The sequence below is a fragment of the Diadema antillarum genome, unplaced genomic scaffold, assembly GCF_040938485.1.
Source record: "Diadema antillarum isolate AM-2024a unplaced genomic scaffold, OU_Dant_1.0 seq00000459_RagTag, whole genome shotgun sequence".
NCBI lineage: Eukaryota > Metazoa > Echinodermata > Echinoidea > Diadematoida > Diadematidae > Diadema > Diadema antillarum.
In genome coordinates, this window is record NW_027271430.1 from 844,127 (window position 1) to 862,914 (window position 18,788).

General features: G+C 38.5%; 1 protein-coding gene across 1 annotated transcript in view; it reads right to left on the reverse strand.

Annotated features, from left to right (window-relative positions):
* LOC139732979 (uncharacterized) overlaps nt 1-1,608 on the reverse strand; it is a 68,909-nt gene extending 67,301 nt beyond the window's left edge. Inside the window, exon 1 of the mRNA XM_071643815.1 lies at nt 1,458-1,608. Within this exon, the coding sequence (XP_071499916.1) occupies nt 1,458-1,608 (151 nt within the window). The remainder of the gene's footprint in view (nt 1-1,457) is intronic.
* Nucleotides 1,609-18,788: the final 17,180 nt, after the last annotated feature.

Sequence of the window (18,788 nt, forward strand, 5' to 3'; positions counted from 1 at the left end):
ATCGCCCTGCTCCGTAGACACGCAATAAACGACTTGTTGGTTTTACCTATATTCATTACTATATTGGTTTACCTCCTTTTTCTCGAGTGGGAGAATATTAGAAATAAATAGCTTTGCAGGCTTGGTAATGTTTATATACATGTGTTTGAATGGCCATCAAATGCGAGGTAGTCCCAATTCCTCTGGGAGTATCTATGTGTGTGCTGTATGAACTGAACAAACGTGGCACTTAAAATGTCTAACGTTTATTTTAGCATCGTGAGAGAAAAGAAGGGATCGCGAACTTTGGAGTGTGTAACTTCGTGATCGCAACAAACAAGTTTGACACCGCTCTGCGATCCGCCTAGCATACAAACGATTCTGTTTTAGCACACAAAATGATCTGTCCCCTCATCTCTTTTTCCCTTTTACGCACACATACAGGAACGAATTAGGCGGCTTGAAGGCGTAGTTAAGGATGTGCCACACTCGACTAGATTCCGTCTGTAAATAGGGCATGAGGTGGATGCGAGGCGAGTCTTGCGGGAGAAACTTAGGCCGCACCGTGTGGCGTGCTTTCCGCTTGTCTTACCGTGTTGTGCGGCCGGCCCCTGCGACGGGATAGGGGCTTGCTTGGTGACCCTTGCAGCGGGCGCAGCCTGCCAAGCTCCGGTGTTAGGTGACAGGTACTCCCATCGAGCACTGGCGTGGAGTGTAAATATTTAACCACGGCAGAGAACGCGCGCAGCGGATGATAATGGCGAAGCGGGGAGATGCCGAGTTTAGACGACTTTGGTTAACTGGATGCTACTGGGATTCACCGTCTTAACAATCACTTTGACAGACTTTCAACATTGATATCTATCAAAACAAACTTCACATTTTAAGTGTGTGTGTGTGTGTGTGTGTGTGTGTGTGTGTGTGAGTCGTCGAATGTATGCATTTTTACAAAGAGCACTCATTCATTTACCGAGACTTTTAAACACTTTGCATTATGTCAGGGAAGGTAACTAAGGCAAAGTATTCTGCAAATTTGGCTTGTGGTTTTCTTTTTATTGAGTCAACTCAACTCAAAGCACATGAAGCACTTGTGATTAAATCTTACAATCAATCTGACTTCAGGATACTGTCATTCCTAGCAAATAAACCTATATTATAGATTTGCTCATAAAACATTGCCCCCTCAAAGTGTTAACTAAAAGTGGGTGGTTTCTTACCTAACAAGGTGGTTAGGCTTTTCTCAAAACGAAGTGAACAGGTTCCCTCGAATGTATCGAAGTAAATGTTAAAAAAAGTGGTTAACTAAGGATCTCAAAGAGTAATACATTACGTAAGTAAACATCTTGAACCTGGGGAGCAAGCGTAACACACCTGAAAATAAATAAAGGGACAAGTTTTACACCTGACTTGAGAAAAGAAGTGAGCAACCGGGAAGGTGCTGATAGTCCACGATTTAGAGAAGACTTTTGTCGCCTTACCTGAGAAACCGAGTGAGTTATGATTGGCTGCCTGCATCGGGAGACTTGGGTAGGGAAAACTGCGAGGCGCTGGCGGCACGATGCTGTTCAGCGCGAAGGCGTGCGCCCGGGCACGATGGTGGCTCAGATAGTCGTCACCGCCGTCGTACATCGTTTCCCACTTGAGACAAAAAACACGAGCCACAGAGAAGCGAAAATATCAGCAGCGACAAAGTTTCTCAGGGCGAGAAAATCGAAAGACTCCGGCGTCGAAGTTCTCAAGTCGAGATAAAAATCTCGCGTTGGCTGAGGAGTAGAGGAAAAAATCTGACCGCGCGCGCACCAACCTTGGATGTGAATACTAAGATCCCGGTGAGAAAGTCTCTAGGAATGGTATATTTATATGTGGTTTCACAGTCCGAGGAGAGAGAGAGGGGGTTAGAAGAGTATAAAAAGTGAGCTTCTTGCATGTGATGACCAGAGTTCGTGGCGAAACACCAATTAAAGACCTATTATGAACTGCGTTCGACTAGCTTACACCATTTAGACAAGCGCGAGCGAAGGCACTCTTTCATTGGTCCCGTACTCACGTCCATCGGCTGGCGTCGTGGCCACGCCCATAATTCTGCTCTCGTATCATCCGCCACGGCAACCCCCTCCCTTTACCCCCCCCCCCCCCCCATCTCTCCCTCTCTCTCTCCTTCCCTCTCGCTCTATGCGTCTCCCTCAATTGTAGCGACAGCTCTCCTATGGTGGCACAAAAGCGTCCATTTTCCCTCGATCTGCCTCTTTGTTAAGCGCCATTCAGCTAGCCTCTATTTGTTTGAGTTAAATTTTCCGGTATTACACGTGTGCCCTTTCATGCCGAGTAAATCGGCATTCGATACAGCGTGAAGATCTCGCTTGTTTGTTGGGCATTTCTGCACTAACGTTCCGACGTGTTCCTTACCTCTCAGTAAAAAGATAAATCTCAACGAAGAAAAATCATTATTGATATTTTCGACATACGGTGATAAAAACACAGATTAAAATCTCGACATATTTGTCCCCCTCTTTCTCGTTTTATCATAATTCTTACCTAACAATATTTCGACACTTTGTAAGGAAAAGTCATGTAGCAAAGGAGAGTGCATAATTATAAATGCAACCCATAATAGTTATGATGAGAACAGGAAACACTAAGCTAGCACAAAATGGATCGGATTTGTTCGGGAATATGCACATGAAATGATGCAGCCATGCCCTATCGATTCTCTCCTATTCCTCCGCTTTTTATCCCCAGAAACCCCTTCCCATCCCTTCCCCATGTCATGTGGTCCATCTGTCGAGGAGAATTGTAAAGTTTCTAATCTTTTGCTAGTCCTATTCTTAGCGACTCAATTTTTAGCCCATTATCGCGCACTTATATTCCCGTCTTGCGCACTCTCCTGGTCACGCCTGGATGGTCGCTTTGCCTGAATGGCCCGAAATGCACCCAATTTGTCAAAAAATGTTCCGCGACGAGAAAAAACCGAAAGACCTCCATAGCCGTGTCTATGCGATCTGGTTCATTTGCTAGTCATAGAGTGCGGGTAAGTGCAATCAGTGGTTAGGCGCGCGTGAAGGAACGAGCTCTTGGGCTGGGGGCCCGTGAGTGAGCGTCCGTCATCCGTAACGGGGGTAGCCAAATAGTGCAGGGCTGTCATGGTAAGCGGTAGTTCGCCCGTACCCCTTTCCCTCGTGCTCAGCCCGACTCACAAAAATCGTGGTCGCAAAATATTCCCCTTTCTGAGAAGCATTTTTTTTTTGAAAAGAGAAAAGAGAGAGAAAGAAAGATTACATAAAAGTCCTCAGAGAGAGAAGAAGCTTTGACGTTCTCAGATTTTTTAATGAGCTTCTCGTTTTGACAAATGGAACTGACATTTGATACGAGCAGCGCAGATTTTTGCCCGTCCTGGCATCATGCTTTCTCCCCCCTCGCTCCGCGGTCCGTTTCTGTATCTGAAGCATACGTCACTGCATTTTCGAGTGAACACTACAATACCACCAGGCACCTGGGGGATATTTAATGACAACTGGCGCTTTCTTAGCTTTCTTCACCAAAGATGAATTCATTTCCATGTCAATCCAGTTCTCTTGTCAAAATATGAATCTTTGGCGTCCAAACTAGGGTGAGAGAGTCAAAAATTATCGCACCTTTTTACCTCCGCTGCCGTTTGGTTTTCATTATCCTCTCAAGAGACGGTGGGGTGAGTGAAAACGAAGGTTGTTTAGGTTTAAAGGTTTGTGCAGTTTCCAGGATATAAAAAGCAGAAAAATAAGGTTATTTGACCTCCTTGATGCCATGGGTTAACCACAGGAGGATATATAGGCTTGTTCCAGACAGACCTCAATTTATGCAACTATATGTGAAGGAGGTTTTTAACTCAATAAACAGAATAACATAATCAATGCTCAGAGGGGCCCAGCTCAGAGGGGCCCACACACTACAAGCTCTGTCTTTTTAGTGGGTCCCTCCATTTTTCGCACTTTATGCAACGGTATACATGTACTTCACTTTGATCACTTCTGTTTCTTTTGTACTATACTATGTATGACTACTATAATAGGTCCTCAAGTGTTGTACAGTCTTTTCACTTCTCTATGTTCTATTTACCTCATTCTCTGTTACCAAAAGAAGTGAAACATATGTTTTGTCGAAAAATGAAATAAACTTTGAATTTGAATTTGAATTTGAATGTTGGAATCGAAAAATTCTAACGTGCGATGTGTTTGTTAAAGCTATCACACCATAGACAATAAATAGTTATAATAAACTATTAGTCATACAGATTAACATTTCTTTCTCCTTTTTGATATTTTATATTCTATTGACCATTAAAGACTTCTTTCAAAAATGTAATAATACATTGGTCTAGAAAACACTGTGACTGATTCCTACTTTCAGTAGAAATCAATATGTTTTCTCGAAGTTTTTTATTTAACACCGGGAGACACTTTAACTGTCTTTAAGCATTATATGTAAGTGCCAATCTGTACAAATTCAAGACAGACAGGTAGACAGACAAACAAAAAGACAGACAGACGGGCACACACATACACCCAGAGGGAAATCAACATCCCTCAAAATTAAAAAAAGTACGTATAAACAGACAAATAGAGACACGTTTTTGGTTTGGTTTGGTTTGGTTTGGTTTATTTCTGCATTTTCTTTCTCCAAATACAATAACAAATGAAAACAAAGTGATACAGAGTATGCAACAACAAAAAAGAGTTTAACATACAAATCAACATAAAAAATGTCAATTTCATAACAACATCAATCTGTAATGACATATGAATCAAAGCAACATATTAAGGCATACAGTATTTATGAACAAAGGAGAAATCAATACAGGGGACCGTCATCACAAGCAGAGCTTGACGTGGATGAGGCCCTACAATGTATATTCGTTATCAGATCTTGATCTTGAAACACTTACACGACTCAGATCGAATGCACGCTTCTCATTAAAAGGTCATATGATTTTCACGTGCTTTGTGAAAGTGGAGTTACTGACCTTTTTCCTCATAATTTCCTCACGAACGCCTCGATTATTTTCACCCAGCAGTGTTGATGCATATCATATAAAGAGACATGATTTTGATGAGATAGATAGCTTTTGATAGATATTCACTAGTATATACTGTACAAGCATTCTTCGACAAAGACAAAACGGAGCGACTGTTATGCAGCTTTCATAACATTACTGGATGATAGGATATCACTTGAAGAATGAACTCGGCAATTTTGGAATTGAAAACATGATATCATTTTTTTTTAACAAGATCCTAACGTGACACTTTGAATTGTACTTTGAGTGCCGATGGGCGCGGTAGAAAAAGAAATGCCGTTTTATACAGTGTCCAAAGTCCCTGGCACTCATACTCAGAAAGGATGAACTGTTAAGGTGAAATCTTCTCCATGTTTTAGTGACCTCGTGTCTTAACTCTCAGATGATTGTCAAATGAAAAAATTATTTTCCTCAATACGGTATAAATCGAACACACACACACAAATACTGTGTACTCATTGTACTACTGTAGCGTATTCGCTACAGAAAGTTTTTTTTTTGGCTGTTCTCATTAAGTGTGTGTAAAGAGAGGAATTTTAGTGAAGATTACGTAATATGTGCGTTACCGTGATATGAAAACGTATGAAATTGAACATTTTGTATTTTTATGATTGTCATATTTGTATCCGGTTTTCATGAAATCTTTACCCTTTGGTACATGCATTTTGCTTTTGTTTTAAACACGAAGTCGTGTGTTCCCTAAAAAAAACTGGGTCTGGAAATAAAAAGAGAGTTTGGAGCCTCAAAATGTCCTAGAGTGCTTCTCATCTCTATTTTGAATCAAGCGACCCATTTTCCTCTACCCATTTCAAGTCTCGCAGAGAATACAGAATTTATACCACTGTAATCGTTCTGTATTTAATGCAACCACAGTTCCGTTTGCCACGTCCTATCTATCATCACGCTGCCAATATCTCGACACACATTCATAATATGACAAAACTTCGAGTTCTGCCGAAGCGCCCACATTTATGTTTTTGGGAGAGGTTGAGAAATGCATTGAGTGCTCTTTTCGACCACGCGACGTTTTGTTCCTTTATATCTGAGGTGTTAGTTGAAATGATTATCATATCAGTCTGTTGATGCGGAGTGAAATGATAGCCATTTGGTGTCTAGCTATGAATGTCAAAGACAGGAGGAAAATGGAGACAATGAATATGATGATGTGGAATCATTTTCCGCCATGCTTCTCGTGAAGCATTCTTCGCAATCAGCATACAACTTTCACACTCACTCTTGTTGGGTGGTGTGAACTTCGCTCAAATCGCTCGCGTGCCGCGCGGTGGTCTCACATATAGTTATCTGGCGCTGGTAGTCGTCCAGAAAAAGAAGAAGAAGAAGAAAAAAAGAATGCATAACCGTGCGTCGAAACTATCGAGCGAAAGTCCGAAAGATGTCTCAGGAATTCGTTTATCCCGACATGAGAAAGTTCGAGTCGTCACCTATGGCTTTTAATCAAATCATCTCCCGTGCCCCCTGGATAGGGCATGGGTGTTGGGTGTACGGCTAGGTATCATATCTAGCAAGGTTTCTTTTTGAAGGGTGGCAAGATTCCACGCTCCCATCCCTCGAGTCATTAGAAAACTTCACTTGAACCTATCGTGATTGTCGATTATTGTCTAATACATTTAGTGTCATACGGGTTATCGGCAACATAACAGAAGCGAGATAGGGGCCCCTCTCTGGTGTGAAGCGATATATCAATTTTTCCTGAAGTTATGAATGCAAATTATGGCGCTACACCATCACGGAGAAAGACAATTTGATCTACTGAAGATTTAAAATGAGCTAGTACACTTTGGAAGTGTTGTTCCCAACTTTGAACGTCAAAAATTCTACTACACAGCGTATCACACTTTGCCTGTTTTGCCTGTAGGATACAACCGTTTGAGATTTGTTAATATTTTCTCCAAAGGTATTCACTGGTGTTCACTGGAATTCAATGGAATTTACTAGAATTCCCTTGACGAAAGTATTAAATTTGCAGCAAGTTTTACGTCATTTAAATCTAGATTGAAATAGTTTTTGTTAAGTTCCTATATCGGGTCTTCAGAGAACCATTATCAACCTTAAAATTATGAATGAATGAATGAATGAATGAATGAACGAACGAATGAATGAATGAATGAATGAATGAATGAAACAAAATATGGTTACTGCTCTCGTTTCTTTTTACCTCATAATGATGAACACCGAAAACATTCTCACTGACTGATTTTCATTCCTTAAAGTGAACATATCTGATCATAGATCAATGGATAATTTTTATGGTAGAAATTGGTGGTCTGTGCTAAAGGTGATATACATCGTCGGGTGCCCGTGCATTGGCCGCTAACGCAATACAATTTGTATTGCGTTAGCGGCCAATGCACGGGCACCCGACGACATGTATCATAACCACGATTTACTGGTGGAAGTCACTTGGTGCCCATAGATCACCAAACTAAACTAAATAAGACGGTATGTCCACTTCAGTCATGCGCAAAAGCATTTCCTACGCTGACATGAATATAATGTCTTGCAATATTCAAAACGCTATAAATATGATATTCTTTGCGACAAATGTAAAGTGGAAACTGATAATGGTAATGATGATAACAATTATTGTAATGTTATCCATATAATAATTTTCCATCGCATCGAGGTATTCCGAGCGCTTAACAGTGAATCATTGTCCTGACAACAGTAATCCAACCTGCCCCTACAGTGCTCTCGCTAATCTACTCTGGGGGGCATTTCAGCCAGGCTTCCAGTGTGCGGCGCACACTTGCTAAATCCTACGGCATTAACGTCCAGCCTTCGGGCGGAAACTCGTTTGAGCGCCATGGTATAGAAGGGAGCGTTTTGGATAAATTCCCTCGCATGAGGACTCAAGCAGTGCTCGAAACCAGGGCCCTGTTGCATAAAACTCTTACCGCTGGACTTACCGCTCCTTTTTAGCGGTAAGTCTTCAAATTAGCGGTAAATTTTATAATCCTTGATGCTGATTGGCTGTGACGCCTAATTTTGACGGTAGTTACCATTGAAATTCAACGGTAAGTTTTATGCAACGGGCCACAGGACCCACAAATCTACTTGTCTCAATAAGCTTGTCGTTGAGGTGGTTCATCAGCTGTTTATCCGCAGCTGAGATATATACATGTATATAGTATAATATAATATAATATAATATAATATAATATAACATAATGTAATATAATAGGATATAATATAATATAATGTAATATAACATTATGTTTTTATTATATTATTATAATATTATATTGTTTTATTATATTGTATTATATTATATTATATTTTATTATATCATATTATATTATATTATATCATATTATATTATGATATTATAATATCACATTGTATCATATTGTATTGCATTGTAATACAATATACTATCATATTGCATTGTAATACAATATACTATAATATAATACAATATATCATACAATTTCTGTGAACATATTTTGATGCCAGCGAGTATAAGAGAGAAGTGATGATGATTTATGAATTTTTCGCGGGACACTCGCACAGCATAACGTTTCTAGAGCTTCCGTGTTATAGGCCTATGCACTATTTAGCATGTGTGTGTATGTGTGTGTGTGTGTGTGTGTGTGCGTGTGTGTGTGTGTGTGCGTGTGCAAAAAAAAGAAGGAAGTTAAGTGAAAAAGTGATTGAGTAGCACACATTTCTTAGTCGGTGTATGAGTGATAAGGCACATTCGGATTGGCTTGATTAGGCTGATCAAAATAGCTTTTTCTGAGAATTATGCAGATTTTTATGTCATTTCTCTTATAAAGACAGGGTATGATTTGGTAAAAAAGAATCAAATATATCGTACTGTATGTTTGAAAAATGATTTAGCAGCACAAGAAAGAAGAATACAGCTGCTTTCTTTTTTGTTGGTGGACGTATTAATTTTATTGTTAATATGGATTTCACATTGAATGAAACTCAAATAAAAGAATACTATAAAAAAAATATGTGTGTGTGTGCGTGTGTGTGCGAATGTCTGCGTGCGTTGCGTCACTGTCTCATGTAATGAAAGCTTAATTACTTTCTTGGTTCTTAAAGTGGTTTTACTTAATAAGTCACATGGAAGTAAATCAAAGAATATACAGGGATGCCTCATCCCGATCATTTAGGCGTTGCTGTATCCAAACGTTTCAGAATACTGATGTACAACCCGTATATGGGACAACGAATATTCAACTCAATGACGTCATATATCACGTATAACCATCGTCAAATTGGATTTCTGTTGTGTTGTTCATTCGATTTATGATTACATTTTTAAGTGGTCATTATATTGTATTATTTTTTGTTTGAAAATTCTTCCAAACCCATTTCTCTTACGCCCTTGAAATGTCAGGTGGTCTGCAAAATGAAGTCCTTTTGCCGAACAATGCAGTCACGCCTTTATATACATAAGCAATCGACTTTCCCAGCTGAATGTGTCGGACGATAATTACTGCTATCAGACTCTAGACACTCCACGGGACAGTTCTGTTTTGTGTTTTTCTAAGACTGCACTCACCTCTGGTGCATGCCTTACTGTACACTGGCCCATGTGAATGGCGCAGATGACATTGTGTCTGGACAACATCGAAAAGTCACTTTTGTTGCAGAAGAAAGAAAAGGCAAAAGAATGGCCATTGGACAGCATAGCCTTTGCGACGTGTCAGACTGAAAAATCTATTTTCTTTTTTCGACTAATTCCCCAAGATGGTCGGGATGACACGTTCCGTTCTCTGTCCATGCCATGGGACTGGTCTGGACTAGCCCGAGTGGCGGACGTTGAACCTCGATTCCTAGGTCCTGGTCTACTTTATCAGACAAGGCAGACGGTCGATTGACTCGTATGTTTTTGGATAAATTCAAAATTCCACACTGAAACTTTTTGAAACATGTAATCTTGCACAGCGTAAGACACACAGCACCTATTTTCTGCACAGCTTCAGAGAGTGTATGTCCGTTGTAACACAGTGTAAAATAAGTGTGTACACAGTATATTTGACAAGAGAAGAAAAATCACTCATCGGTTCTTTCTCCAAAGTGCAGTGTTCTTCTGTCTGCATGCAAGCACAGTGTATGCGCTCCTTCCAAGTAGGGTACAGTGTGAAAGACACGGTACGTTTTAGAAGTTAAAGGGTTGGTACAGTTTCGGTTGAAATGGGGCTTCAGGTTTCCAACGTTTTCTGATGGTGATTTTTTGACATAGTGAGAATCCTCTTATGAAATATGGAAGAAAATCTAATTCTAAGTGGAATTCAAAGCTTATTTGATGCAAATTGGTTTTGAAACGGCTGAGATATCCAAAACAATGCAATCCTAATAAAAGGGATCCACCTTTTATTGGATTGCTTTGTTTTACTTGGTTTTTGGATATTTCCGCCATTCCAAAACCGATTTTCATCAAATAAATTCTGAATTCCTTTCCGAATTGTATGTCTGCAACATTTCATGAAGTGGTTTCTAAGTATCTTGCAAAAAGTTAAAGGCTGAATCCTCACCTCAACTGATACTATACCATCCATTTAAGAGAAAAATACAACTTCAACATGTTCATTTTTTTCCTCCAAAATCACAGTGTCATGAGGATCCACTGTGACTCACTCCTTGCATGGCAGTGTGTTCAATTGGTTGATGTACTATATATGAGGTATTGTCACTGTGAAAGAAATGAGTCAATTCAAATCATGGGTCACAGTGTGAAAGGCGAGCAATGTGGATTTAATTTTGTGTTACACCATGCATAACTTGTACATACTTTCACAGTGAAATTATATACCACTGATAAAAGCGTATATATTCCCTCTGCAGATGTAAGATAAAATCAAATATGTCTATATTGTGTATTATCAATTAAAAAATCATCCATTGGGTAATTGATCAACAGACATAAAGTCAAAACTGAGTTTTCATCTGTAAACGGATAGTTTCACCTGGTAAACACACTGTGATAACACACGTGATAACACACTGTATACTCATGCCGACTAATGGTGGGGGTGACTGTCCTCGCTTTTTTCTTCTTCTTTTTTTAGCTGCTTGCGATATTGTAGATGTTTGTCATGCAGAATGAAGATCACCGACAAACACAGAAACATGTACACACACATTCACACTTACACATTATATTCACACACGGTGACACATACACACACACACACACACACACACACACACACACACACACACACACGCATAATTCTGGGTCAGATCCCAGGTCGTCTGTGTCGTGGGATCAATTAGCCAATGAATGGTGTATGTGACATACATATTGCTCAAACTTTGTACGACAAGAACGAAGACAATCATAGTACACTGTGTACCACCGCATTTAATGAAACGGCTCAAGCGCGCACCTTTTCACCTTGCTTTGTCGTGTAGCTATATTGATATGGAAGCATCGTAGTTTCGTGGGGTACATATATCTGTCTATATAGGCTTTAAACTCATAGATAAGAGATCTTGAATTCCCTCCCCGTTCGGATATCAGTCAGCAGAGCGATATACCAACAGTGTCCTTCTTGATGCAGGTATAATACAATTAAGAAGCAGACAATGCTGAAGTATCAGAAGCGATATTTGGTATAAAAAGAGAGAAAAAAATGACATGGGGGGGGGACATCTTGTCAAATAATGAACACACCAGGCAGGATTCGAACCCCATATCTTCAGTTTACAAATCCAGTGCCTTACCCAATAATCCACTGTACTCCAGTGGGGGCGCATAATGAATTTATACTGTTTTAACAGTAGTAGTAGTAGTAGCTGTAGTAGCTGTAGTAGTAGTAGTACAAATTGTAGTAGAAGTACTACTACTAGTAGTAGTAGTAGTAGTAGTAGTAGTAGTAGTAGTAGTAGTAGTTGAAGAAGTGGCAGCAGCAGTAGCATTACCAGTAGTAATAGCAGTATTGTTATCATTTTTTAATCCTCATTATTAATCCTTTTCTCTATCAATTTAAAAGCATATTAAAATCCTATGACAATGAATCCGTTTCATCCGCTATATGTCAATGACAAGATTGTTTCTCATTATTTGGCGTTCAGGCAGATTGAGATTCAATTTGACACACACACACACACACACACACACACACACACACACACACACACACATATATATATATATATATATATATATATATATATATATATATATACATATATACATATACATTCTTTTTTTTTCTCACCCCTTGAGTTTAAAGAGGTATTTTCTAAAATGAGGTGAAAATGGTACTTTTTGCCTTTTTTTCCGTCTTCAATTTTTTGGTTTATCTTTGATATAAGCAAAAATTGAATACCATTATTCTCGTGGGTGTATTCAATTATGTACTATAAAATTTTGAAACGTATTCAACCATCGGGACCGACTAGTACTTACCAGCATTGCTTTTAGTTGGTTCCGTCATATTTCACACTCTTATTAGTAATGGATCTAAGCCTTGGTTCCGTCCTTTACTAAAGAATAGCCTTGTGCTGTCTATTTGCCCTGATATCATCGCATTAATATTTTGGTAGCTACACGTTTCTATGTTTTGACTTGTAATCTGATGATTTTCATGATGTTTTTGTTCAGTGATTATTATGTATTATATTGGGTTTTGTCAAGAAATTTAAGAAATAAGTTCTACTCAATTCAATCTAATTCAAATCAATTTTTGTGAAGATATTGTTATTTCTATTATCATTATTATCATTAATAATTATTGTTATTAATAAACATTGTTATTATTATTATTATCATTATTATCATTAATAATTATTATTATCATTATTATTATTGTCACCATTATCATTACTATCTTTATTGTTATTCATTGCAATTATTATTCATATTATCATCATTATGATTGTCATTGAAAGCATCGATATTATTCACGAAATATTTGCATCTACCTAAAAAGACGGCTATATATTTATTCACGTCTTCGTCTCTGTGATATACCCGACACAGAGGACCTTTATGTCAAGCATGCATAGAATAGTCTCATTTCTCACACTAAGCCCGTTTTATTATATTCAAGAATAGGTCAATGAAAGAAGTGATATTCTTGTTCACCGATACCAATCCGTTCTGATGAAATCTACTTGAATAAAAAAGAAAATAAGTATCAAATTAAGAGAGTTTTGTTTAAAAAAAAAGGATTGACCCGTATATGGTTTATCTTACAGAATGAAAAACAAAGATGCACAACGTCGGACGTTCTATTCAAGAAAAAGTATATAAACACATTATATGAAGCCTGATAGGGTCTGCCTAACGCTGACAAAACAGCGTTTTTCTTACAAAGCGATTGGTATAGCCATGCCCTAACGCCCATTAACGCCAGACATTTCCCCAAAATTTGTAGGCTAATCTCTCTTGCAAAATGTTTTAGACTCCTCTTTTCTTTCCACTAGGTATATCTTTCTACCTCGCAAACAGGGGCAGACACTTTGCTTTGCGGCGCTTCCCCTTTTCAGAATAAAATGTACATGTATAGTTTTCGTCATTAGACAACGCACAAAGCTCATCCTCAGACAGCTATAGGATTCAGCACAAAAAGCTATAGTATTGATTTAATTGAGCCCGCAGCCCCCCCCCCCCCAACCGCAAAACTTTTGAGGAGTCGATCACTTAAAGTCTGCAGTATAAGCAGCGAAAGACGATTTCGATTCGCCGATTATGGCTGCTTGTCAGTTTTCTTTGCTTTGTTGTGTTTTTCTTTTTCCGCCTTTTTCGCTTGTTTCTTTGGGTGCATTTTTCTCACCCTGTTAATTGGCTAGACCATTATCAGTTGAAAATGGAGCTTGAGCAAAGCTTCGTGTTTTACCTTTGACATTCATTCTTCTCTTAATTTCTTTGTTATATATTTTGTTTCAAATTCATCACAGATTGTCATCTTTAGCAATAAAGACGACGTCTGTAATCGGACGTCCACTCCATTTCCAACAATTTTGTTTTGATGTACTTATAAAAGTCACAGTGTATAATAGCACTTCCTTTCATCATCATGTTCATTGATTTTGTATACCGGTAACTTTGTGTGTGTGTGTGTGTGTGTGTGTGTGTGTGTGTGTGTGTGTGTGTGTGTGTGTGTGTGTGTGTGTGTGTGTGTGTGTGTATGTGTGTGTACGTCACAGTTCAACTGATTTTTTCTTCTTTTATTCGTCATGGATTTGTTTCATTTTGGTACATCGGTGTTTCTACAGTTATGAAAGCGGAAACGTGAAGTTTTGCTATGCAAAATGATCATCATAATTATTGTGTTTATGCGGTGATCACGTGAGAGTAGAATATTGGTAGAAATTTAACCATAAGTGTCGAGCACAACGAATAATGTGATTTTTATTACATATAGTTTTACTGATTTTGACTTGAGGTTATAAATCTTTTTTTTTCGGGTATGGGAAGGACGGGAAGGAGGTGACCGTTACCGTTTTCAGTTTTTGAAAAAAAAAAATTATGCACTCTAAATCACCACAAACCCTGACTGTGTATTTTTCGGACTGCCATATGTGACGACGAGAGCGGTACTAACAGTCAGCTCGTCAACCCTTTTCATTTGTCGCCTATCATACTGGGGTCATCACAACCGATAGAAGAACCGTCATTTTGGAGTCACGACACTGCATGAGGAGGTGAATGGTATTCTTGTCTCCGCGCTGTCCCCATTGGCTAAAGCATGGCTCGACACTAACTTTTTTGTTTGGTGGCCCGATGGGGCCACCAAAATCCTAAATTTCACATTTTGGTGGCCCAAGAGAAAAATTTGGTGTCCCGAAAAAACAATAAAGAACGTTAAAAGTCCTTTTTTTTAATTAGTCAAATATTTAAGATTTATGATAGTAAGAATTAGAAGTTGGACATATCCACTCATAGATAAACTTCAACAAACTTGCAACACTCACTCTCAGGCATTCATTCAGTCCTTTTCATCCATCCTTTGAACAAATTTAACTGCTAATTTCCGGCGCAAAAAAGTTATGAATTTATTGACATACTTTTCAAAAAATTTTGGTGGACCGAGGCGGGCCACCAAATTTGCCCTTTTATGAAATTTGGTGGCCCGACTTTCATTTTTGGTGGCCCCGGGCCACCGGGCCACCGTTAGTGTCGAGCCCTGGCTAAAGGAATAACCTAATGCATGCCTCCCACTCGATCTCTGCCTTGTTTAACCCTTTCTGTGCCAGTGAATCAAATATGCACAAATTTCACACACAAACCTATGGGCAGGAGATTAATAATAATAGTCAGTTCTTAGAACGCATAATATCATAAGATAGTCTCTATGAGTGTACAAAGTTAATGAAAACAAAATCTATCACATATTTCTCTATTCAAACATGTAATCAACAATTATCAAAAAGGTGAGTTTTTAACACAGATTTGAATTTATCATAATATGTAATGGATCTAATACTGAAAGGGAGGTTATTCCATAACGAGGGTACCATTTTTCCAAAAGCCCTATCACCAAATGTCTTAGATTTGACACTTATTCCAGAGAGGAGATTAATGTGGCATGCAGAGGGTTCAGTCGTTTGGGAGGGACAAGCACCGAAAGATGAAATGCATCAGTTTCACATAGTCAGCTGATAGTGTGTGTTTGTGGTCCACTGTTTCATGTCTTCATTTTCCAAACAAACAAAAAAGCCCAAAATTACACACATTATGACATTCAAATAGCATCTCATATCGGATATAATAATAACTGATTACAAGGTACATGTAGAATTTACGTAACAAGATAACTTAGTGAATGATAGATGAATATCTTAAAGTGATATCAATAACATTTCCAAGAAACATGAGAAACAATGAGATGAATTCCTTGATAATGGTGATTGAAAAATACAGAAGACCTGCCTCATAAGCAGATGTTTGATTTTGATAGTAGCATCGGTAAAACAAAAATGTATGGTCTTTGAGTGAATAAGAAAAAGATACCAAAATTAATAAAAAAGACCCAGTGAAGAGAGAAGAATGAAAAATTGATATATAGTGAGAGAGGGAGTGGTTGGAGGGTATTTCAGTGTGTGTAGATCTGTAGAAACAATAAACATGTAGCTGTCAGTTGTTGGTGATTGTGTAGGTCTATGTTAGCGCGTGTTTGTGTGTGAGTACCCTCGTTCTTCTCCGTCTGTATGTGTGAATTATATTATGTATCACCTCATCACACGCAAGCATGAATATTATCAAAACGATAATATTGCACAGAGGAATCTACAAAATTGTCAGGTTTGTGTTCTAAAAACGTATTGTCGTGAGTGTAGGGATGGAAAATAGCTGCACAATAAAGGGGAAATGAAATAGAGGAGTACTTCAAGTGCTTTCATGATCAGATCTAATTTGGCATTGTCTTTTATCGTCATCTCCCTTAATTTGTGCATCTATTTCATACACGCACACACACCGCATTATATACATATTACAGTCTATGATACACATAATTATGCAGATAATATCATGCACTTCTATATGTTGAAGTGTAGATAATTGTGTGTAGTATGCAGGCCCAACACTTTTTAGGCGACAAAAGAAATAACAAAGAATTAAACTTACCGCTCTCTCTTGTCCACGACAGTGTCTCTCATCACAGTTAGAAGTTTTATCATTATTCCACGTCATAGACGTCATTTTCTATACTTTAGAATTATTACGGTTTGAATATTGATTTATCATGTTTTGAGTCATCTATGTATTACATGGTTAGCTTTTTAGTGGACCACTCCACACCTACTGTATCATTATCCTTCAAAGCATGTTTAGGTGTTCTCAGTTATACCAAGATCTTATCTTATTGATATCATACACGATGTGATTCACTTTTCGTTTTGTATTTCTTTTTTCTTGATTGAAATCAATCAAACTATATGTGATTGTTTTACGCATGCTTAGTTCAGCATTTAATTTTTTGCGAGATACTTAGAAACCACTTTAAGAAATGTTAAAGAGCATACAATTCTAAGAGGAATTCAAAGTTTATTTGATGAAAATTGGTTTTGAAATGGCCGGGATATCCAAAAACAAACTTTGTTTTTGGATATTTCAGCCATTTCAAAACCAATTTTCATCAAATAAACTTTGAATTCCTTCTAGAATTATAATTATGCTCTTAAATATTTTATGAGAAGTATCTCATTATCTCAAAAAATCATCATCAAAGACGTTGGAAACCTGAAGCCCCATCTCAATCTACACTGTACCATCCCTTTAACTTGGAGTTGACGAGAACAATACACATTGATAAGAACAACTTTTATTGTAAGCTTACCATATCAAGGATGAGAAATTTTATCATTCTGGAATTTAAAAAAAATCTACTTTATCATTCTACCACCAGCTAGATTTCGCAATATGATGGATGAGACGTATTTAAGTAGTATTATGTCTCATGGAACCCTGATAATACTGCATTGTCTAGGCAAGAGATAGATTCAAAATAAACACACAGTCTTGAGAGTGTATCCGCCATGTCTTGATTACAACACAGAGAGGATGTTTCCTAAATCTCGTGTTTGGACGGAGGTGCATGTTTTGAGTCGGCGGGAACGAGAGCGGAGAAAGAGAGAGATGGGGGGGGGGGGGTGGGATGGGGAGGGATGGAGAAAAAGAGAGGAGTCTCATCCTCCAGATGATAGAGAGCTGGATAAGAGTGCATCGAAGCGTGACGATGGCGGACATGCAACTTTGATGAGGCGGTGTTCCACAGGGGGAAGGCTCCCGGTCGCAGCCGTGCTGATATAGCATTCGCAGCGCAGCGGCCTCCCGCTCCCTCTCTTTCGCCGCTTGGCGCGCGTGTACGCTTCGTAGTCTTCTCACAGACTTCGTGCATCAACAAGAAACAAACCTGTGATCAGTTGAGGAAAAATTGATATAAATGAATAAAACTGCAGATCTACGAATTAATAATATTCCACGCTATCTCATCGATACCGCTGAATTGGAACCCTGCGAAAATACAATCATAGTCGTTTTGCTCGTATTGCCATCTTTAAAGGCTATAGCTTCCAATGATGTCTGCTTTTTGAGGGCGATTACTGTCTGCTGTGGCAAATATTAATGCAGTATTCATACCGCGTGGAGAATCATATACATTGTGAATAGAGATGTCTGTATACACGTTGAATGAAACCGAACGTGTTAGCTGAGGAGGTGCAAGGGAGATGGGGGAGGGTAACATTACGTAATCTAACACCCCTATACCAACGGCTGAGAACAAAACCATGTATCACATCTTCCCTTCCCTTGGGAATATCTGCCCGTATTAGCCAACATGACATCAATTTTTTTTTTCTCCAAAAAGAACAATCGCTCTTAAGGATTAGTCATGAGATTTCTGTTGGTAAAATTACATTCTTAAATAATATGATAAGTTTGGATCGTCAAAATCCGTAGTATATATGAAGGAAAAAAATCCACTCAGCGTTGTTAAAATCGTAAACTGAAAACTGAAAGTGCGCAATTCTGCACACGTTGCCTAAGAATCAAATCTATTATTGATGGATGTCCACTTCTTCTGTCGATCCTCTTGAGAGAAATTTCCATATCTACGTGAGATCAGTAGAGTAGTAAAGGCAAACACACACACATCACATAATTAGACCTTTGCCTGGCGTTATCATCGACATTTCTATACATACACAAAAATACACCTATCTTCATACAAACACACACACATACATTCAAACACACATACGTACACATGTAACATGTGGATAGAAAGACAAGAAGATTATATACATTGTATTGAGAGAAGGATAGTTA